The sequence below is a fragment of the Fundulus heteroclitus genome, chromosome 12 (assembly GCF_011125445.2).
Source record: "Fundulus heteroclitus isolate FHET01 chromosome 12, MU-UCD_Fhet_4.1, whole genome shotgun sequence".
In the NCBI taxonomy this organism is placed as follows: domain Eukaryota; kingdom Metazoa; phylum Chordata; class Actinopteri; order Cyprinodontiformes; family Fundulidae; genus Fundulus; species Fundulus heteroclitus.
Window position 1 is genome coordinate 44793000 of NC_046372.1, and position 23806 is coordinate 44816805.

A 23806-nucleotide genomic window follows, 5' to 3' on the forward strand; every position below is an offset into this window, starting at 1 on the left:
ACAAGCTGAGGAACCGTTGAACTCGGTTCATGGTGGCACACACAGCAGCAGCCACTGGAGGTGCTGCAGGACGCCGATCATCAGCTGAATGAACCGCTTCAAATGGAGGTCCAAAGGGACTGCTGCCTGTTTGCTGACGCTGTGAAAGACACCCCTGCCTTCCTGCTACCATTAAAACGTCACTCAGCTGGAAGTTCAGTGAATGACCAAACCAACAGTTTCCATCCCAAGCCCAGGAAAGATTCTGTCTTTCTGACGGGCCCGTTAAGCTTTTCCTGAAACACATCTACTCATCATTTTAGCTTATTGCTGTTTTTTTAAGAAATTTTATTAAAAATAATTTTGGAACCTTATCTTTTACCAGTCATGTGTCAATAAAAGTCATTTAAAACCTTACCCTAATAAGCTGGGTCAAGCCTAAAATCCAACCCTGAGTGTTAAATCAGTCTAGCTCTGGGTTAGCAAAACAACCCAGACTGAGCTGATTTTACTGTCTTATTGTGAAACAAAAACATTTTTCTGAGTGCTCAAGTCATGCTAGTGTTCTATCCATTCATAATAAAACATTTGAAAAGAAAACGCTGACTTCTTTTTGTTACATTTAAAGCTTCTCCAACTGCTTGTCAAACGGACCCCCTCTGGTGGTTCTGGGAGGTATTGAAATCTTACCAACTCTTAAGTTGAGTATGTTGCAGGTCTTCAAGTCATTAATGCGACATCAGGGGGACTAAAAGCCATTTTCCACGAGGTTTTCCTCACTCTCCCGTTTGACTGGCGTTCTATTAATCATGCAAACTCATTGTGTCCTCTGCTTCTAGTTGGGTTTAATTGAACCTGACTGGATAATTAGCGCCGCCAGCTGTTGATCTCCATGCACCCAACTCCTAATATTTGCATAAGGGTGGTGGACAAAAACACACATTAACTTGTTGTGTTTTTCTGACATGGGCTGGGGGACGGTTTGGAGGCAGGCGGAGGCAAATCAGGACAGGGCTGATCAGACGTGGTGAGCCTCCTCTGGATGCCGCCGCCGATCAGAATCCCCCCCGGAGCGCCGGCAAACCCTTCTTTTACGAAGCCCGGCGACTCATCAGGGAGGAATTAAGTAACTGTAAATAACATTTCTCCTGTGCACGGGCTGGAGTTTTATTATTGCTGGCGGCCTTGAGGGAGGACGAGCTTGTTTGCGACCGCCTCGACAACCGCTGTCAAGGTGCTCTTGAGCGAGGAACTCCTCACCGCTCCACTGGAGCTGCTCAGCTGCCGACGGAAGGCTGTGAAGGTGGGCTGCAGCCAGGCGTCGCTGTGTGTGTGTGTGTGTGCGTGTTTGTGTGTGTGTGAACGTACAGAAGGCTATTTGCAGTAACACATGTCTCCCTGGGCAAATAAAGGTTACAAAACACACAGTTACCCCGTGTGTACGGAGCGGGGGGGGGAAACAGCTGAGGCTCTGCAGTCGCGTTCAACATAAATCTGCAGAGAGAGAAAGACAGGAGCGTCCTGGTCGCTCTATTAATACACAGTGCAGGCTCAGGAGAGCGGGCCCCCGCTGCCGCTGGACTCTCTCCTGGAAGGTTACACAAAGGTTGAACAAGAAAGCGAAACAACACCCCCCCCCCCCCCCCCCCCCGCCCCCCTCCGCGAGTCTCGCAGCTGTGCTACTTCACCTCGGCCACGGGCGTGTAGACCTGCAGAATCTGCTCGTGGCCTTTGACCTGTCGCACGCTGATTTTGCAGGAGAGCTGGGCGGCGGCAGGGCTGTATCTCTCCAGCGAGAAGGCACAGTGCAGGGGCTGCTGGTTGCTGCACCACACTTGAGGGAAGGAGAATTCCTGAGGAGGCAGAGCGAGAGACAAAGCGAAGGGGCATCAGAAGCAGCGCTCGGCGGCGTTAGGGCGAAATAAAAATGGCCACGCTGTCTGTCACATTCAAAGTAGTTTTTTTATTTATTGAACCATAATACTGTGATACCTCTAAAGAAAAGTCAGTTCAATTCAATTAATTGTCTAGAGAAGTTACCATATTAGTAAATAATGTCCACCTGAATTTCCAGGTGTTAAACCAGCTGTTGTGTGGAAGCTTTGGGTGTGTCCCTGATGAAACGGATATGTCTCCCTGTACTGTTGAGACCTGGTACCATTTGGTTTGGTTAAACCAGGAGAAAGATCCACAACATGCAGGACAACAGCCCTCTACGACCCACTTTGAAAATAACTGACCTGCTCTGATAGCCTGGATAAGGAGAGCATTTACCAAAGAAGCAGCAAAGAGGACCATGCTAACTCTGGAGGAGCTGCTGATATCTATAGCTCAGGTGGGAGAACCTGTCAACAGGGCAGGTATTAGTCCAGCCCTCCACCGTGGGGCACTGATCGTGTTTTCAAATAGAGTATCAACCAACTCCTGCCACTTCAGTCAGCCAACGAATCGTAAGGCCATGCTGCACCGGAAAACCAAATCCTTTAAACGACAAGGATGTTGTGTAGATAAACCAGTACCTCCATGGTGTGAGCTATTAATACAGCTTTGGTGTCTAATCTAATCTAATGTAGAACAGATTCCTGGATCAATGTGTGCTTCTGTGCTTTTTTGTCTCTCTTGTTGTGTCTCTGCTCTGTCTTCTGTAACCCCAGTCTGTCGAGGCAGATGACCGTTCATACTGAGCCTGGTTCTGCTGGAGGTTTTTCCTTCCCGTTAATGGGGAGTTTTTCTTCCCACTGTCGCTTCATGCTTGCTCAGTATGAGGGATTGCAGCAAAGCCATGTACAATGCAGACGACTCTCCCTGTGGCTCTACGGTTCCCCAGGAGTGAATGCTGCTTGTCGGGACTTTGATGCAATCAACTGGTTTCCTTATATAGGACATTTTTGACCAATCTGTATAATCTGACCCAATCTGTATAATATGATTGAACTTGATTTTGTAAAGTGCTTTGAGATGACATGTTTCATGATTTGGCACTATATAAATAAAAATTGAATTGAATTGAATTGAATTGGTGACCTCTCCAAACATGGGACTAGCGGCGTAGGGGTCTATGATGCTCAACTTTTGGGGACGACTCTAACAGTGGGTAAAGAAGTTATGTGCAATCTGAAAATACAGGATTTGATTGTGTCTTCCTCCCACCCCTGGGCAAGGCATTTCACCCAAAGTTGTCTACAGATCTGTGTATGAACGTGTTGCATTTGTGGGCATAATGAATGTGGCTCTAGCGGAAAGTGCTTTGAGGGGTCAGTATATTCAGTCCATTCACTGCTTGTGTCAGAAATCCAGAGTCTGAGCCTCTGTGGGGTTTTCTTTCTTTCCCTCTTTTTTTTTTTTTTTTGTGGTGTGTGATATTTGCTGACTCATAAGCCCATGTAAAGATATGACGGCCGTACTTAGTTCTAAAACATTCCCTGGGATGCTGTCTCCCTGAGGGGCGAGGAGCAACAGACGCCTGCCTGCGGCCGGCAGCTCTGGTCCAGATTGATGACGGGCCTGAGTCACCTGTAGCCTCCAGCTGCACCGTTGTGAAAACTTTTCTACTGTATTTAATCAGATTCATGGTGAGTGAGAGAGAGAGAGATAGAGATAGTGTAGTCTTATAGCAGCAGTGAATTGGATTAAACCTCTGTGGTGAGGGAGGGTGGGACCGGAATTTTGCAGTTATTTCTATATACTTGCTGGAAAGTTTAAAAGTCTACAATAAGAATTAACATAGCCTTGGTCAATCAGCCAGACTACACCAAGGGAGCACATTTGTTAGGGTAAAAAAAAAAAAAAAGAGGGCCCCACCTCACCCCCACTATTAAAAAACCAGAGGAGAAGGTGCTGCTGTAGCTCCATTGTGGCGGTGCCGTATGAAGCTGAGTTTGCAGTTTGCCACAAGCCATGTATGTGGAAGGAAGGAATCTGGTCAGATAAGACCCAAACTCAACTATTTAGCATAGTGCCACGTGTGGAGGAAAGCTAACATCACATCACCTTGAACTCGCCATCCCCGCTGTTGAGCCTCACAGCTATGAGATAAACGTGAACACGGGATGGAATATAAAATATGGATGGCACACAGAAGTGGTAAAGCTCTGTGTTTTCAGACTGTGGATTAACCCTTTTAAGGACAGACGCTGAAGGAGGAGTATCCCAGCTTTAGCACAAAGCAAAACTTTAGCACAGTCTGTTTTCTTCACAACCGGCAAGCGAAGCAGAAACAGGCCGTCTGCCATCTTTCTCTCTGAGCTTTTGCATTGAAGACTGCAGAAAAATGTCCAGTAGGTCTGTGCAAAGCGTATAGAAACAAACCCCTCAACACTCGCAGCTGTAACCGCAGCAAAAGGTGCTTCTACAAAGGACTGAATCAGAGAGCCTGAGTGCAAACACCAAGCATCCTTTTCAGACTTTTTTTTTTCTAAATTCACAATTATGTACTATTTAAGCTGCTGCATCACATACGAGCCGAAGAATAGACGCTGAAGTTTGTAGTTGTAGCACGACAACAGAATTACAGGGATGAATAAAACATGCCGATCGCTTGGGAAGCGTCGGTTCCTGTTAGACTCCATCTCAGCCGCGTCGGGAACGTTAAAAGTGAACAGTTTTCTCACCGCGACCCGTGTGCCTGCTGGAAACTTAACCCTTGTGTTTTTGATCCGGGCTGCCTGCTGCAGCGCGCAGCAGCTAATAATGCAAGCCTGAGATCAGAGACGCGGGAGGAAGAAAGGTTGCAGACGGGGGGAAAACCTGCCACGCTCTTTGGCACTAAAAGCTGAACTGATCTATGTCGGCTATTATTCTGCACCTGCTCGGCGTAAACTGGCTCTCGCAGCCCGCCTGCCATCCCAGGGCATTCATAAATAAGGCGGCGGAGAAGGCAGGTGCTTCCTCAAACACTTTCACACTCTGTATCCAGATCTTAAAGCAGCAGAAACGTACGGGGGGGTGCTTTTTGTTTCTGCAAATGGAAACAAAAAGCACAACAAAGTCTTCACAGACTGCACTCCTTCTAATACAGTGCGCATCTTAATGCTGCTGCAGGCAGAATCAACACAGCGCCATTAATCCCCACTCACGTCTCATGTTCACGGTCTACGCGGGAGGGAGAAAAAAAAATAAACCCAGAACGACGACTGTTTTGACATTAGGAAAACAATTTGAAAGAACACGGAATCTGAAGCGGGTCGGAACGTCGTGTGTTCTTTGTCGACGAGCTAGCGCCGCGGCGGGGGCTTCGTGTCGACTTCCTGTCGGGGGAGACGCGCGCTTTCTGACCAGAAATACTCAGAACTCAAATTTTTGAGGATTTTTTGTCAGGACACAGATGATTTCTTTGGGATTTGTTACATTTCTAAGATCCAACAAAGGTTCAGGGGTAGTTCCGATGTGTCGCAGCTGTTAAACCCAGAGTTTCAGAGGTGCTCTGGTCATTTTGCAATAATGGAAAATATTGTCAAACAAAAATAAATCCTGGTCCGTCTTTCTGTGGAAGCCGGTTATCTTTCGTTTTAATTTACCAGCTCTGACTCTGAAGACTCTTGTCGGGTTTTGTCTGTTTGTCGGCCCTCCCACACGTTCATCTTGCCTGGTAAATACTGTAGACACACGTTTAATGAAATGCTGCCCAGCCCTCACAGACCCTCTCAGCTTTTCCTTTTAAACGATGATGCACCTTGACAACGTTTTCCGTTGTGTTGCAACGTTTGCTTTGAACAGGTCTAATTCCTAGCCAGACCTGTTACTCTGGAACAGGTCGGTAAAGTCAAGGCAAAGCTAATTATTTAAATGTGTGCTTTAATATTCATTATATCTGTTTTTCTAATGCAGGGTTTTTATTTTGAGACGGCCAGTTTGCACTGCGTAAGGAAAAGAGGCATACTTTCTTTACTGCTGAGTATGAAAACGATGTTGTTCTTTGTTTACCTTGACATAACCATACTGAACCCTGACCTCAACACCAAGGGAAAATCAGCACCAGGGCTGTGGTCTGCTGCACATTCCTGTCTATGCAGTTCCACAAGGGGACACATTCATACAGGTTGTGTCTTTTTTAAAACATATGAATACATTTTTTGTGTTGAATATGACTCAGATAAAAAAAAACAAAAAAAGATCTACCAATAGGAGAGGAATTTTTTGTTCAAGCAGGGGTGATAATCGCTCGTGTGTCAGAATCAGCGGATGGGAATAAGGCTTAATGTGAACGGTTAAAAAAAAAGTATTTACCAAAATATGAAACTCCTAAGAGAAATAAATCAATACACAACACACGTGGTAAGATGTAAATGCCTGGAAGTTTCTGGGAGTAAATGTAAAAGGAACCAAATCACAAAGAGCTGCCCGTTTGTTTTAAGCTCTTGCTCTGAAGCATTGGCTTTCTCTTCAACCCCATCATATTTTGAATACAGCTGTTTTGGTGTTGCTGCTGGATGCGGACGCCAGTGGGTATCCACGGTAGGCAATACCAAAGTCTGAGGGCCTGATGTAATTCTAAGCTGAAAATGGGACTTCTCAAACACACTCTATTAACTTCTGGTAATACTCTCCAAAGCCTCTATGAGGCATAATCTGTGTTTCGTGACCTTCACTCATTGTTTGCCTGACCGTGGGATGCTCCTGCAACAGCCTGCAGCATATTACTCTACCCATGATGACCCCATGTATGCCCTCTGGTGCTCCTTCTAGACGAGCCAGCTGCTCGTAAAACAAATCATTGACGTATTCAATTAGTAAATCGTTGGTTTGCATGGGACAAATGACATTGGAATAATCTTTTGTGGTTTCAGTCAGTTGGTGGGTTAGCCTAGATTTAAGATGACGCACCTCTGTTCGTTATAAAATTATAATATTAGTGGCACTATACAGTAATATGAGCTGTAAAACAGCTAGGATATGTGGGATATATCTATAATGCATACCAAATTTTATGTTTAAACAAAGCAGTCCCTTACTGGGGATGGAAAGACTCAGAACTGCTCAGATTTGAGTGGTTTACAGTTCAGTGGAATCTCCAACTTCATTAATGGAAAAGCAAGCGCTGCTCACGCTGCGTGATTGATTGGTGAGCCCAGAAGGAGCGCTGCAGAAACAACATGCAAATAGGCGTTTGCCTCCAGTGCTGTTTCTGTGTTCACACCTGATGCCTTCGCAGTTGCTGCTGCGGCTGCTTACCTGACATGTGGTAAAGGGTTTGATGCTCCACAGGAACTGAGGAACGTCCTGGATCGACACCTGGAGGCTGAAGGTGTTCGCTCTGAAAGGCAACATCTTTGGCTCCTCGAGGAGCTGACCCCCTTTGGTCTTCTCTGCGGCCACCACTCCCTGAGGACGAGAGAGCGGACGGCAGAACACGATGAAAGAGTGAAACGGGGCGTAAAAAGAGAGTAAAGGATGAAAATGAAGAGATAGGGAAAATAGAAGCAGATAAACAATAAAAGATGTGGAAGTGGAATAAACAACTAGAGGTTAACGGGAAAAAAGGAAGGGAACAGGGTAAGAAATTACAAAGGCAGTGAACGGTTTGAAAAAAAGCGGAGAACGGAAACTAAATGTATGAGAAAAACAAAAGAAAGTCGATTTCTGCTGAGTGGATCAAAACACCCAGAATCCTCCTTCCCTCTGAAGGTGCACTACCTTCGCATATCAGCACTGACACCTGTTGCTAATCCTTGCCTCTGTCACATCCGCTAATTGACTCATTGCAAATATTAACATAGAAGCAGGCTGCCATGAAGTGACATCCCGTCTCCGCTGAGCAAATCCTACAAGTTACGCTCCCTCATTAGCATCCCATTTGCGGCTGTGACATGACAGACTGGAGCTCGATGGTAATGGCCAGGGTGATCGGTGTGTAGGGTGGTGGGTGGGTGGGGGGGGGGGGTGGGGGGTTGTGGGAGAGGAGTGGAAGCACGGTAGCAGGCTTCCATCCCCCAGGTTGAATTTTGAGATGATGAAAGAGCACTTTGATTGTGGCTCGCAGGTATTCATCTGTCATCTCTGTTCGGCGTCCCTGTGAATGGTTCAGCATCTGGCTGCCTATCCTCAACCGCTTTAGTCGCTGGAGGAACACAGCCGTGGATTTCTACATTTCTTTGGCTTTTGCTGCTGAGCAACCGGATCTTCTTGTGTCCTTTAATCCACGGCTGTGGACTCTGTGACGGTGGGCATGGCTGCTTTTTGTCTCATCTGTAGTTCAGTCCTACATATAAGACCTCCAAGCACTAATACCCCATCACACATTTGCATACCTGCCTTATGTTTAAATCAAACATGAGACACCACCCAGCACCAAGTTCACTAAAATAACATAAATAAAAAATCTTTAAACATCAACCTGTGTTTTCTAGAATACTTGTTTACAGTAGAATTATTCACTTCAGGTTTGAGGACTCAACATATTTTAGATTATTAACTACATGGGCAGAGCAAAGTCTCTCACAAAGTGCGAAATAGTCCTTTACTTTCTTTCAGTTTGGGATCGGTGAAGCAGATGCTGACTTTAGCTTCATTAGTGGCTAACAGTTAGCCAATAAATGTATTTATGGAGTGATCATCTTTCACTCTGTCCCAGTTTCTTTTCTCTTCTGGGAATCCAAAATGCGGCCATGTGAAGAGTATCACTGGTGGGAACCTGTACATCATTCATAGGTAACCCAGGATTGTCAGCAGTGGGACATGCAATATTTATTTAAAGGAGGGAGGGAGAAAATCAGGAATCACCATGTCTTAAGGGAACTATTATCAATAATGCTTTTACAAAACCTCGCATCAAAAAATCCCAGCCCAACACTATATCAATGTTTCAGAATGACTTAGGACATGGTGATTCCTGATTTTTTTTCCCACACTTGTATAAATACTGTATGTCCTACTGCTGACAATACTGCAAAAAAAACAAACAAGCCTTGAAGTGGGGGAAGGCTGACTACCGAAAAATCCACACAGCTCGATGCATATGCTATCTCCTGTTAGCAGATATTCCCAGTCTAACAGGAGATAGCATATGCATCGCATGAGACTGTTTCACTTTGGTGATGTTTAGTCCAGACGAACAACAAACTTGTTTCTATGTGAAGTTATGCCAGTTGAACCTACCAGCTGTCTCAATCTGCCAGGTCGGCTTTAACAAAAAATCCTTAGTGTGCACACAGCATCTCTGTAGCGCAACATCACAAATATTCTACATCCTAATAACAAAAGGTCTATAGTAACTTATTATGTTAAATAATCTTATGCTTTGTCTGTCCTTTGTTGTCCTGTATGGAACTTTGGATGGCCTTGTGAATGAATGGTGCTTTACACCAACAAACTTCTCTTTACTTAGCCATGCTATGCAAATTTGCCATCTGTACACCGCTCACACGACACACACTGTTGGTGTGTTCCACTTGTACTCAGAAGACAGAATTAAAATTTCTGCATTCTAACTCAGAAAAATCACGTGAAGTTGAAATTCTGCCTTGGTAAAGACTGGTTCACAGGGCAGGATTTTAAAATAGTCCGCTGCGATTTACAAAGCCTCCACATGTAATGATGAAAACTCGTAGATGTAACAGGTTTGCTCGTAAAGTGTGTGTGAGCGTGACACACCACACACAAAATGGTTACACACCATTCAGACGTCAGACGGGAACTCTTGCAAAACCTCTCAAGATCAAGCGTGAGTTCAAAGTAAATAAACATGGATGACGGGGAAGGATAATGGCAATAGTTTGTGGACTGATTTTAACAGAGAAAAACAACAAAAAGAAAAGCTGTTGGTTAAAATAGTGGAGAAAGCGCAAGATGTGGGCTCTATGTTTGCTGCACTAATATAAGGAGGTGAGTTGGGGGTGGGGAGTTCTGGCTGGGTTTCTCTCACCCCACTTTCTGATTGCCTACACGTCACATTAAACAGGCTGCATGCTCGCTTGTTCTTGGGGGACACAACACCCACTAGGATATCAGAGCAATCCAACATGTTGAATATCCCCGATCAGAGGGGTCCCAAAGTTCCACCGAGTGGACCCAATCACTCTTAACACACCACAGATGGAAGTAATATATCTTAAAATTATCTTAAGAGACACATCAAGATTGGAGCCTCTCGGAAGGGGAAGATCAGGGCTAAAAATCCCGCCTTGTGAACCAGCCTTAAGCAAAAGGTCCCAGACCAACCCAAAGTTCCAAATCCAATATTCTTGCCAAACATAAAGTGATGGCTACAGTAATAAACCCACTGATCACTTCAGACACTTTTTTGCATATTTGATGTGTTGTTACATACAATGCTAAAAAAATACACTAAGGGCTTATATAGCTTGAAACAGTCAACCTGGTCACTGAGCAGACAATTTCTCAACGACACTGGTCTCTGGACGTTCAATGGGAAGTCAACAGGATAAATAAGGTGTTATATTTTTCCGATATCTAGATTCGGACTGCAGAGGTAAGAAAGCCCTGGACATGCCTTGTCACTATTCAGCCTTGTAGCTACACTCCCACTGCTTCTTATCTTGCCATGTACTCTATGTTGGCATTTGTAAAAGGGCAAATTATAATGGGAGGAAAAAGAATATCATCTGTTTTCCATTTCTAAGGTTCTACTCACCATCTGGGGATACAGATTCAATGCTTCACTGGTCCAGGTGGTCAAATAATTACTATCAGAATTAATCAGAAAGTAAGTTGGAGTCACTTGAGTCATTCAGCGGAAAGAGGTGAGTGAATCTTCATCAGTGCAGACAAATCATCTGCATAGTGTAGCATGAAACTCCAACAAATGACTATCCAAGCAATTTGACTAAATCAGTATGTAGATTTTTGATCACTTAGAACTTTTACACTATGTCTTTATAATTTAGCTTCCAATCACAGATTATATGGTCATTATTAGGTATGAAAAAAGCGAAGTGACAGCAAGTAACTTACTCTCTGAGGACTTGATGTTTGGAAAAAAAATATTTGAGAAATGCAAAAATCATTGTTAGACACGGAAATATAGAGGTAATAGATCTGTGTAGATAATATAAATATAAGAAATGGGGACAGGATTTAAGATATTTTTTATATCTGATTGACTTTTAGATCAGCGCTCATAGGCTTGACAAAGCAAGAAAAGCAACAAAACAAAACATTTATTTTAATATGGTCAGATACTGATCTAAAAATAAGTGACAAAGCAACAAATGTCAAGGCTGTATGCAAGTCAGCACATTATGTGTTTTCATTTTTGAGCCCCACGCCTATCCCCATAGCTTAACTTATAAAAATCTAGAAAAACTGGCTTGAGCCATTCTGTGGTAGTAAAAACATCTTGATGAGCAGTTTGGTATGTTGCCCATGACTCATTTGTACACCTTGATTCATTTTTTCACAGCTGATGACATGCTACAATTTGTTTGAAAGAGTTATGAAGAATGTTTGACCTTCACATAGCCTTGAATTCATTTTCTGTATATGTGATGTGAAGTAATAGATGCCTGTGTCATACTAAACCCATATACAGTGAAGGATTTCAGCTAAACCATCAAAGATGAGCTTTTTCTGCAGTGAACCAAAGCAAACCCATGCTGGGAGCTTCATACATTATTCATTCAAACAAATGTGTAAAATTTAGTCCAATAAAAAAGGGTTTAAAACAGAAAATCTGCAGAACAAAAGTAATAGCCTTTCCCTTTAAAACATGTTTTGCTATAGTGCTGGAAAAAGCTTCATGTATTGTTCTCTTTTTTTTTTTTTTTTGCTCTCCTGTGATAGCAAACCAAATACATTTGGGCTGTGGAGTGTTTGTTCGACAAAATGAGACCTCATAATAGGCATGAATAGGACTTGATAATGAATTTATTTTGCCGCCTAGCCCTTAAATGTCAACACAATTACTGGGGGTGCATTGGGCTGTTCGTTGGTGGATATCAGGTCTATAAACAGATGAAAATATCCTGCATTATTAATCCAGAGGTTGAAACTGGTGATGGCAATTGGTTTTGCAACTATAAATAATACGTTTGTGAATCAATCAACCAGTCAAAACTTTCTTTGCAAAGTGCTTTCACGTACCATATAAGAACCAAAACCCTTGACTTGTGAATAAAAATACAAAAAGATGAAACCATAACATAACAATAATAGACAAGATAAAAACTAGAATATAAACAATCATAGGCAAAAGACAGCACAAGCTCTGGAGTTATAAGCCAGTGTTAAAAAATGACTTTTAAAAGAGATTGGAGTGTATTAAAGGGACCATGACAACATGTGTACAAACACTGAGGGTGGTGACCACAATGCTGTCATTACCCTTACCAGGGTTTCCCCCAGCTTATCACAAGCCTGGCGGGCTAAGGGCCGTTTGTTTATTTATTTGCAATGCCTTGATGTTTGAGAGCGGCATTAAAGTTCCTGCCTAAGAGAAAACCTCCCGTTTTGAATAAGCTAACGCGCTAGCTGTTATTGACTCAATGCACACTGCGTTCACGGTGCACCCCTGATGCAATGCTAATCGCCCCCCCAACACCCGTCATACGTACCACAACAACTACGGACCGGATTATCACAATTTCGGGGGGGAAACCCTGTTTAGGTTTATTATTTCCATCCATCCATCCATTTTCTGACCCGCTTAATCCCTCATGGGGTCACGGGGGTTGCTGGTGCCTATCTCCAGCGTTCACCGGGCATGAGGCAGGGTACACCTGGACAGGTCGCCAGTCTGTCGCAGGGCAACACAGAGACAGACAGGACAGACAACCATTGACACACACACTCACACCTAAGGAGAATTTAGAGAAGTCAAATAACCTAACACCTGTCATGTTTTTAGGACTGTGGGAGGAAGCTGGAGTACCCGGAGAGAACCCACGCATGCACAGGGAGAACATGCAAACTCCATGCAGAAAGATGGTTGGACTTGAACCCAGGACCTTTTTGCTGCAAGGCAATAGCACTACCCACTGCGCCACTGTGCAGCCCCAGGTTTATTTTTTCCAAATGCTATCTCATCTGATAAACGTATGAGCACTGTCTAAAGCGCTCTGCTGTTGACCACAGAGCACCGCGGCATGGAAGGTTCTCTGCTCTCCAACCCGCAGTGAAGATCTGCACGGTGCTCTGCTCTGCTCTCCACCACAGGGTGGAGAGCTCGCTGCTCTGCTGCTGTGGACCCCACACTTTGGTCCCACTGTGTGGATGATGAGTTGCAACGCCAGGTTAAAGCCTTTGGTCAGCTTGGCCTCCGCTGTCCAACATCCTGCGACATAAACACTGCCACCAGCCATGATAACAGGTTTGTGCCGGTGTGTTACTGGGAGAGGAGAGATGTGTGGATGGAGGGGGGAAAGAGTGTGGGGACACCTTTGACTAGTTTTCCAAATATGGTTGTAGCCAATCAGAGTGAAGTCAACTTGGTAAAGCTGCATATCATTACCACAACCATCCCTTTTACTGAGGGACATTTGGCCTGACAAAATAACAAGCACACAACTATTTGGATAATTTATATATCCAGCAATATCAACTATATTATATGGTTTATAGGGTGATGTCATGTCACCTTTAAGAGTTCTGGTGGACCTCATAGAAAAAGCGAGACTGTTTCAGAGTTTAGCAGCCCCACCTGAAAATGATCCCCTAATCATAGGCCAAGATAGGAAGCATCAATAGCTTTTGATTTTCAGATCTCAGAGCTCTACAAGGGCAGTTACTATGTAGGAGCTCAGAGAGATAAGGAGCTTCTAGACCATTTAAACATTTAAAAAGCAGTCAACATTCACACTTTGGCCAATATTGGTCACAAAATTGGCATAGACAGACTTAGGAAACTATATGTTTCTAACTTTATGCCTAAAGAAGGTTTTCTTACATTTGGGTTATAACATTATTAGTCAGCACTGTGATCATTTAATAAATAATTTTGTTGAGGACAGAAATCTGATTTAATTTTACACATACTGAGCATACAATGTGTTGCAAGGTGACACAGCTGTAGCAATACCTACTCTCCACAAGTAGCTCTGGGGTCTTTCTGCACGGCTGTGTGTGCGTTTTTTATGCTTGCAGCTGAGCGAGAAAATCTTTTGCCCCTTTTACTAGTTAAGTGAGGACCTTTTTTGGTCTTCCCTTTATTCCTGGGCCTGGGGTTAGGTTTAGTACTAAGGTGTCAATTAGGTTTAGGGTGGGGTTACGTATGTACTGGTAAAGGTTAGAGTGGGGGTCAAGGTTAGGCCACAGAAAGGCTTAAAAATGAACAGAAGTCCATGGAAGTCAAGGTGCTTTGCACTTTAAATAAGGATGTGTGTGTGTGTGTGTGTGTGTGTGTGTGTGTGTGTGTGTGTGTGTGTGGTTGTGCATGGTAATTAGGTAAGAAACAGGCAAACAAGGCTAGAAATAAAATCTCAGATGACTACATGTAATGTCTGTTCTATCAATATGGTGTGCATTGCCCCAGCATTTATTTTTTTTACTTTATCTTACTGATTAAAATCACGTAACTCAACCATATGAAATGATATTAACGTAGACTCTAATTTGAGTTTTATTTATTCTATGTTACGTTTCGAAAGCTGAACAACGACGACTAATAAATAATCTAATTCAAGGCGTTAGATTCCAGTTGGCAATGCCTGATAAATAATTTAAATTGGAAACAGCCAAGCAGCAACTTGCTGTTAATTTTGGCTCTTAAGACATTTCTCATTAGAGAGGGCAAGCTTGTACTCCATGCTCTGAGCATGGAGCAAGGACTGGAAGTTTCTCTGTAAACTGCCAGTTTAAATCATTTGGGAAATGGTCTGCTGGTGCTGTTGGCAATTTGCATCTAAGTTGTCCTTGCAAATCACTTTTGTGAAACGGGCCCTCGGAGACGTGATATCTTGTTTGAAACAGTTTAGATGTGATCTGTTAAGATTTCAATCAAACACTCCTGAGTAATGCTGTTTGATAAATTAAAAACTCTTAGTTTTAACTCATCAACAAGTAAAAAAAAAAAAAAGTGGCTCTGACACATGTAAATGTGAATTGAAGATTCATCTGCCAAGTTCAAGATGAACCAGTAACATTGGAGCGGTATCGAGCTTTTGTGTCCCTCCCACAAATGTTTTCACCTTCCTGCTGGTTATGAATGCGTTTTGTGATTGAGTTTGTCTTGGAGCTCCGGAAAACACACAACAGAGATACGCTGCTAACAGGAAGGAGCCCATGGGATGCGCAAAACGTCTGGCATCTGCTCGGCAGGCTGTGAACTCATAAAGCAAACCCAGAGTGCATCTTAAAGCCAGCTGCCGCCGACTTGTGCGACATGACAGAGGAGCGGTTGGGAGTCAGTCACCAGGTTCTCCAAGCTGAGTTCAACCGGTCTCTGGGGAAGTAAGGGAAGCCTGATTTCCCTGATGTTCATAGACAACACCTCATTGCCATAAAGCCTGTGCCGTTGCTTGCTAAAGGATGATCCAGTCAATCAAGGTAAGAGATGATTAACATTTGAAAGGCAGTGTGACGCCATGGCGGTTTTTGTCTATTAAAAGCACGCTAAGAGCATCCGTCAGGGCTATCGCAGAGTCCCCACGACGCAACACAGCCGTTCTGTTTCACCGTGGTAATGAATCACCCACAACTCTCTCTCTCTGCGGCCCCTGCTGCCTGACTGAAACGAGGAAACAGCCACACATAGGATGCGCGTTGTGAATCTAGGCCGTGCCCCTCCTACTCACTGAAGCATGCGCATCCTTCTGCGTTTGACAAAGACAACAGAAATAAGTTAAAGGTTCGACTGTTTTTTTGAAGAAGGGCTGCAGTTTCTAATTTCACACAAATTAACAAACCCCTCCTGGTCTTTCATTCTTTTCAGCCGGTAAATACAGAAAAAAAAAATCTACTTCCTATGAAGGTCTTGTTCTTCACAAGGAGCATACCTAATTAATTAACAACGTTGTCAAAACTTTGTCAGTCATTTGCCGCTTTGCAGAGTCCCATTTCCGTTCTGATAAGTCTCCCCCCCCCTACTAGAGCTGCACAGGTTAGAATTTAGGGCAGATGTTCAGTCCCTGGTTCTGTAAAGCCTTTACCTGCCTATACTGATTCTCTGTGATCCCATCTAAAATATGGTGAGATAAAAGGTCATCCCTCAAAATCTTTTATTCTCTAGCCTTCCCGCTGGCAGTGATCATTTTTTTACACTTGGAGCGGAGATGACATCCCACCATCACTGTCTGACAGCGCAGCTACTCTAAAACAGAGTTTTACCAAAATAAGCAAATTTTAAATGGGTTTCAACAAGGTTAGCTTGTCTAATATTACAAAAAAACATAGTTTTACCCAAAACCATAGTCATTTTCTATAGAGTAAATGACATTTACTCTATATTTCTACAGAAAAATAGATACCTCAGAGATTTCTAACCGATGAAAATCTTGCAGTCCACCATTGATTACTCTGTGCATGTCTACAATCTACCTTTTTTTAAGTCTATGTTGGCTAGTATGTTGTTGTATTTCCATTTCTTATTTTCATATTTTTCATGCCACTTTGTCATTCACTCTGGACATTGTTTAAATTAGTGAGTTTACCTAAAGCTTTCTCTGGATGTTTACCTTTTGTGGTATTCAATGACACTATATCTGTGTGATTGGAAGATGCACTGAGGTATAGATATTACATTGTCCTTAAATGAGACATATGCAAAATTCCCTTTTTTAGCTCTTAAATACAGTTTGTTATGTACTTGAAGTCTCTAAGAGAGCAGAAAATTAGAATTTAGTCCTTCCAGGAGCTGAGTAGATATCTTTAATTTCCGTTTAGGTCATATTTTTCAAGCCGCTCAGTTTTCTCTGTTCTCTATTACGTTTTTTTTTTTATTTATTTTTTTTAACAATTACATTGCAGTTTTGCTGTGGAGCTTCTAAACAGGGTCATCCTCTGGCCCAGGTGACTGAGAAGATCCTCCCACACTCCTCCAGCACTCTACGATCAGCCCTTTCACCTTTTCTCCTTTCTTTATATACTGCAGCTCTCCAGTCAGTCGGGGCGAAAGCCACAGAGTGAGTAAATGTCCAACGTTCTTTGCTTGCCTTGCAAAGTTCCTCATCAAGTTCTAATTTTCTGGATTTCCCTGTCTCACCTGGTCCTCGTCAGACACCTCATCGGCTTCTGTTTTCCGGACGTTTGACCTGGACTGTTTCACCACCACAAAACTTGCTAAGCCTTATGGGTCTGTCTGCCTGTCAGCTCTTAGCCTTCCTCACAAACTCGCCTCAAACCTCAGTCCTGTCTGCCAGTCCAGGCTCAGCCTCTCCAGACTCCTGAAGAAGTTTTGCCTGTCTGCAGCAGGGCTCGATTTAATATTTCTTAATACATATTTTAAAACGCAACCCCGTGTCCAGCTGAATATTGAGTTCTCTGATTTAGTAATGATGCTAAAATTAGCATCTGTTTTACAGCTTCCTGTCAGAGGTACCTGAATACCTAAATCGCCCTTTTCACTGTCTCGACTGCAATAGATCAGCTTTAGTTCCTCAACTAGAAAAAAGAAAATAGGTTTCTTATTTTTCCCCAAAATATCTGTTAAGTCTTGTCTTGTACTTGCGAACCGAGTTTTGTGTGTTTTCTCATCTCGTAAGCAGGCTTGTCTGAAATAAATACAACCATATCAGATTTGGAGGACCCAGTGAAAGGATAAAAAGACACCGCCGTCATGATTTGTAGCTCAACATTTCTTTTTTTGAAAAATATTCACAAGAGACAAATTAATGCAGGCCTTTACATTTCTCCAATAGGCTTAAAAAAACTAACTAGATCAATCCACTCTGTAAAAAAAAAATATTTCCTTTTTATGAAAGTTGGCTTCAAAGGTGGGAAAAACTCAAAGGCCAAATATTGCTCTCTTATTTCGATAAGAAATAGTTCAACATATGAATATATCAATATTTACAACAAAGAAGGAACAAAGAATAAGCATTCCAAGGAAGTCGATCTGACACAGCTCAGTGATGACCCTGTGATGCCTGGATGCATGAAAGCTTCCAGAATAGGTAGAATGATGACTTTCCTTTAAATGTCAACCAGCCAGCTAACGGTAAAGTTAACTGATCCAAGGTATAGATCCACACCCATCTGCACAACTCAAGACAACTGTCTGTGGGATGACTCCAACAAATACACCCAACATAAATGCATGCACTGGAGATGCAGGAAAAGTATAATATGAGATACAATGCATTCTACAGGAAAGTTACAATTTTCAACCAGAACAGGGAGACTGGTTGCTTCTACAATGGAATTTAATTATCTAGAGAAAGCACAAATAAGCCAAAGGCAAGAAAGGCTACAACAAATTGAGTTTGGGAATTTACAAATTCTATTCATGACAGTCATTGTGGGTAAACAACAGGACAAAGCAGTGCTGGAGTTCTGCTCCCACCTGAAAGGCGTGTGGCGTGTCATCCACACAGTACACCCGCAGGCTGTAGTTCAGAGAGCCCGACTCTACACTGCCAAACACGGCCAGCTTCAGCCTCTTCACTGCAGCCTGCGTCAGGGGCTCGCCCACCAGGGCGTACGAGCCCGGCTGGTCCAGCAGCAGGTGGCAGCTGGCCGAGTCCATCAGGCAGTAACAGGAAGTCGCCTCCTCTTCCACTGACATCACTTCCTGTGAAGAAAAAAAGAACGACAACATGCATTTAGAGTGGAAGATTTGAAGACTAATACAAAACTGGTGAATATGCTTAATTTCAATGTGCCCAGTTAAATGAAGTACGATCCACCAGCATGTTTTGAGGGGAAAAGATTACACCAGAAAGCTTTAATGTTTTCTAATTACCTAAGAATATTCTCTCTCTGGGCCAAACTGCTCCCAGATAATAGCGTGAAAAAATTATTCATAGACAAATTTAAAGAGTTAATCAACAATTTCTTTTTTCCCTTTCTTTAATTCAAGCAGGTCCAGTCCGAGTTTCTCATAACATCGTCCTGCACCAACAAGTTATATCAGCCTTGGTCACTTAATCATTTATTGACACCTTTTTTTTTTTTTTTACTGTGGCAACTATATACAGCAGAGAACTTGGAGAATTCTTAAAACCAAGAAATGTGTTATTAACAGGTTTACAATTACACATACAGAAAATATATGCAAACATATGTTCATATATAATTTTATTTGAAGGGCCTCATTTCTGAGTTTAACCTTGGGGATCAACGCGGCTGAATCTATTTCTGCATGGTTGGCCAAGATTAGGTACACATGATAAGTTTTGCACAGTACACATGCACATGTTTAATCAAATACTCCTTAATTTATATAAATAAACTTCCTGCAGGGCTAACATTAGGGCTGAAAGACATTTTTACCCAAATTTATAATATTACCTAACATATGCGTACACATCACTGGGCTTCAGAACCAACACACTGTTGGTAAGACAAAGCTTATAGAGTTGTCTATAGAGTGAAATATTTATTTCAGGAACTGCATCCATAACAGGACTCAAACTGTGGCAATTAACTTTAACACAATATGAATGTACTCTCAGACAAAAAGTTAGGTGATATACGGTGAGTTTAATCACACAGCATGAACCCGGCGAGGTTGAAAGCAAGAACGCAGAAAACCATTTCCTACATGAATGATGTTGTTAGTACAGATCTGAACAAAATGTAGTCATTACAAACAACACAGACTGTTTTATTTATGAGAGAACGCGAGCAGCTGGAAAGTACTTCATTATTTCCTACTGGAATGAAGGAATCCGTTTTTTTTTTCTTCACTCTTCCTTTCATCTAAATCACGTCAAGGGAATATTCCTCAACCTAAAACTAATAATGACAGGGAATGCATGTATATTCTTCAAGGAATCGGATTTGAACAGCAGTATAAAATACTCCAGAAAAAAAAGAAAAAAAAAAAAAGAAGTGGGTCACAGTTCAGATTCCTCCTCGGGTACGTTCAGGAGCTTTTTCAGAACCTTCTCACAGCATCGTCACGCAGTACGTTGCAATCTGCTCCCTGGCACGGAGACAGAACCCATGAAATTCATGTGAAGGTACAATTTAATGAGGAGCTGTGAGACCAAACAAGCGTGCTAAAGCACAGCTGGAGGAGCCGTCTCCGCTCCCTCACAAATAATCAAGTTAACTGGCAAAGCGCCAATTAAAAGTCATGCTACCAGCAGTCATGTCATGCGAGACAGCAAATCTGCACATGTTCACTCGCTGCGTCTTGCTTTACTGCAGCATTAGCCAGATTACAGTGCTTTATAATCTCATGCCGTATGGCTTCATGCTAATGCGCTCCGACCTGTGTTTGGTCTTTTTTTTTGAAAGTAAAAACAGCAGCTGAGATAATAAGCTCGACACGAGGCAACACCTGAACAGCAACTTCTCCGCTCTGCTCTGGTGTTGTTGTACGACTGGTGAGATTGCTCTAGCAGACAGACCAGAGGTGGGGGACCGACGCACGACAAACCTTGATTTTCCTAATAGCAGCTGTTACTAACCTTATTTTGAGGAAAACAAAAACGTAAAAGTTGGACATGGATGACTGCTACACCCAGGCAGTTTATGATGAACTCAATAGAGACACCCGAAGGCTTCGCTAAAATGTAGGAGGATCAATGCAGCCTCAATCAAATATGTTAAAGGATCAAAACATTGAAAACAAAAAGATGGACTAAAATAGGTGTGAACAGAATAAAAGAAGTAGCAGGGGTCTATTTAAGCCTGGTGGAAGTTTTTTTTCATGAGGAACAAATGCCACAGTTGCTTATTTTCAGAAAACCTTCCTGATTTGCTAGCTCTTATGCTCAGCGATCAGGCTAACTATAATCAGGCTAACTATAATCAGGCTAACTATAATCACCACAAACACGTGAGGTGTTTGTCTACCTTTCATGAAATCAAACACAAAGACAACATGTTTACAGAACTATGTTGACCAGTGCCACGTACGTCACTGGTTTAAGGGGATACTTGTAAGACGTGGACATAAACAGGTTATTATAACCTTTACTGTATTTTTCGATCTGCAGCAGCCATCTTTGATTTGACCTCCCATGTTGGTGAAGAAGCTCTATCTTTCCAAATTGGTATTCGGACTACAGGGGGTGTTGTTGTTGATTTTGACAAGTGGGAATCTGGAAATTCTGACCTTCGAGTGCTAAAATAACACACTACAAACATACTGGCTAGAACATAGCTACTGAATAGCAAGACTCAAATATAGCACAAAAGAAAAAGGCTTATATTAAAGATTTGACTCAGACAGATTCTGATGTTGGTTTTAGGCTTTGCTAGCTGTTTTTGGCACTGTCACCTCACAGCAACAAGGTCCTGGCATTCAAATTCAAGCTTAGTTCTTTATTTTTCACTGCCAACTTGATCTCCCATTGTGTGCATAAGTGTTCTATGGTTAGATTAATTAGAAATTCCAAATTTCCCACAGGGTGTATGTGTGCATGGTCGTTCATCCTGTGTCTCTGTGTTGCTCTGACAATCGACCGGTAACCTGTGCAGGGTGTTCCTCGGCTGCTGCCTGGTGACAGATTCTCATCCATGACCCTAAGTGGGATAAAGTGGATACAGAAAATGCGTGGATGGTTCTAGACTTGTAATGACTGCGACAATACAGATCACTGTAGGCAAAAACAATCCCCATCCATAATCAGGATATGTGATTATACTTCAGTGAACTTCCATCTTGGTGTCTATCGGTGACTGGACCAGAGCTTATCGGGATAAAACTAACAGCCTTGCGTGACTTATATATCACAGCTCCTGTTGGCAAACAAAGTTTAATATCTGCAATATGGCAATCAGTGCTGCTCCGCTTTAGTGCTAAGACATGCAGTGTTACCATTTGGTTCAGCTACATTCAAGTCAGGTGCTAGGACTCCTGTGAATACTTTATGTTTATGCATTTCGTATTTATGCCTTTTGCATCCTCATAAGCACAGCTTAACACACTGAATCATGGCGTTGAATAATACCAGACTGTAGCTGGGAGTGTTGAGGATTCTTTTGAGAGTCATGTGCATTTTAATGACAGCTGAAATGAGGGTATTTTAATGGCCCTGTGCATTTGCAGGTATTATGCATCTTCAAACCCCGCTCCCTCTGTCTCTTTAGGTTAAACCTCTACGGTAAGTCATTATTTCCAACCAAGAAGCTCTAAGGAGCCCTGTGCCCTTTTAATATTAGAGTGAAACCTCAAAGCAACATGAATCTTGACTCCATTCTTATTTCCTCTGGTTTTTTTCTTCTCCTCTCACTCAGAACTCTGGCACATCTCGAGAAATTGCCTCGTTTTGTCACACAAAAGCAAACACAGAATGCTTGTAAAAGCCAAGGTTAGGTAAACATGAATCTGAAGTCAAAGGAGAAGGAAACAAGAATTCTGCTCGTGCAAACTGCTTTTTTTATCATTTCATATTCCTTCTTCACACTTTTTTTTCTTTTTACTCTATTTGCTGACATTACCTATCATTTAAAGGAATTTACCTAATAGCTATAAGAAATATGAATTGATGATAGTCCACCGTTTAATACGTACCGAACTGTGAACCCAAATATAAAGCAGCTTTCAAAATGTTTGTAAAATATCAACCTAAGCAGTCTTCAATTATTCTTTTGTGCAAATGCCCAAAACAAAGTCTGAGCTCTTTAAAAAAAAAAAAAACTGGTATTCACACTGTGCATGTCTTATTTAAGGTTTACTTGCTACTTATTTCCCGTTGATCACAAACAAAATTGGGATTCCATGTGATAGAACAAATCAAAGAAGCACTTCATGTTCAAGTGGAAGGAAAATGATAGACGATTTTTCATGAATCATTGGTGGGTGCTGACCTAAAACTTGTTACAAATAAAAATCTGAAAATTATAGAATTGGAATACTTCATCATGCCCAGGGGGCAGTCCATTTGTAGCAGAGTCCACATAGTCAATATACAACAAGAACATCTAAAAAAGAAAAAAAAAAACATATTTACAAGAATATATCAGGAGTCCAGGAAGCACAATTGAACTGGAATAATTTAAAAACCCAACAGTCCTAACAGCAAAAGGTATAAAAGGTGTCAGGTACCAGCTTGATGTTATCCTTTGGGCTTAGATAAAGTTCCTTCCTGATGGTAGAAGGCTGAAGTCAGTGTGCAGAAGATACCAAGGGTCTTCAAAGATCAATGTTGACTTCTTGGAGACTCTTATTCTTAAGGCCTGATTAAGGTCTCCTAAGTACCTGTGGCTGTATTCACAAAGAATCCTAAGACTAAAGTAACTCTCAGTGACGTCATTTTAGGAAAAGTCGTAGAATTTCCCCAATTCTAAGATTTTTCTTAGAATTTGACCTCAGTCAAATAAAAGTTATTCACAAAGCATCCTAGACCTTAAGAGAGTTGCTAAAGTGACAAAATGTTAGAAGTAGTGGGGATGACTTTTAGCAAGCCAATAGTGTCCTAAGCGGTAAAGATGGTGGAAACAGAGAGATGTTTGGCTAATCCACCACCTAAACAGTGGAGGAAACGAGCACTAGCAAGTCTCTCCATTGTGAGATCAATAAAGTTCTATCTGATCTCTTATAGGCATAGACACCGAGGGGAACCCCCCCCCCCTCCAGACCTCAATAAGTATACCACCCCGTGGAGGAGAAAAATACTTGATTTTGAAATCTTTACCTCACATACTTTTATTTTGAAAGCGCAACGCAGCTTGATGTCACTGGCTCTCCCCTCCCTTAGCTACTCTGAGTGTTTAGGAAGCAAGAGTCTGACCAGAGCAGTGTTGCCAAGTCTGCTTATTATAAGCAACTTTGGGCTTCTTTTTTTCTAAAGTCACTTGTAAATTCAGTGAGTGGCGGGTTGCATTT

The 23806-nt window shown here is 42.3% G+C and overlaps 1 protein-coding gene across 2 annotated transcripts in view; it reads right to left on the bottom strand.

Moving 5' to 3' along the window:
• unc5db (unc-5 netrin receptor Db) overlaps positions 1–23806 on the bottom strand; it is a 121681-nt gene that overhangs the window by 10284 nt on the left and 87591 nt on the right. For both annotated transcript variants that reach the window (XM_036144667.1, XM_036144666.1), the window contains 3 exons: positions 18368–18595; positions 7150–7299; positions 1668–1832 (listed from right to left, as the gene is read on the bottom strand). In XM_036144667.1, the coding sequence (XP_036000560.1) occupies positions 1668–1832; positions 7150–7299; positions 18368–18595 (543 nt within the window). The remainder of the gene's footprint in view (positions 1–1667; positions 1833–7149; positions 7300–18367; positions 18596–23806) is intronic.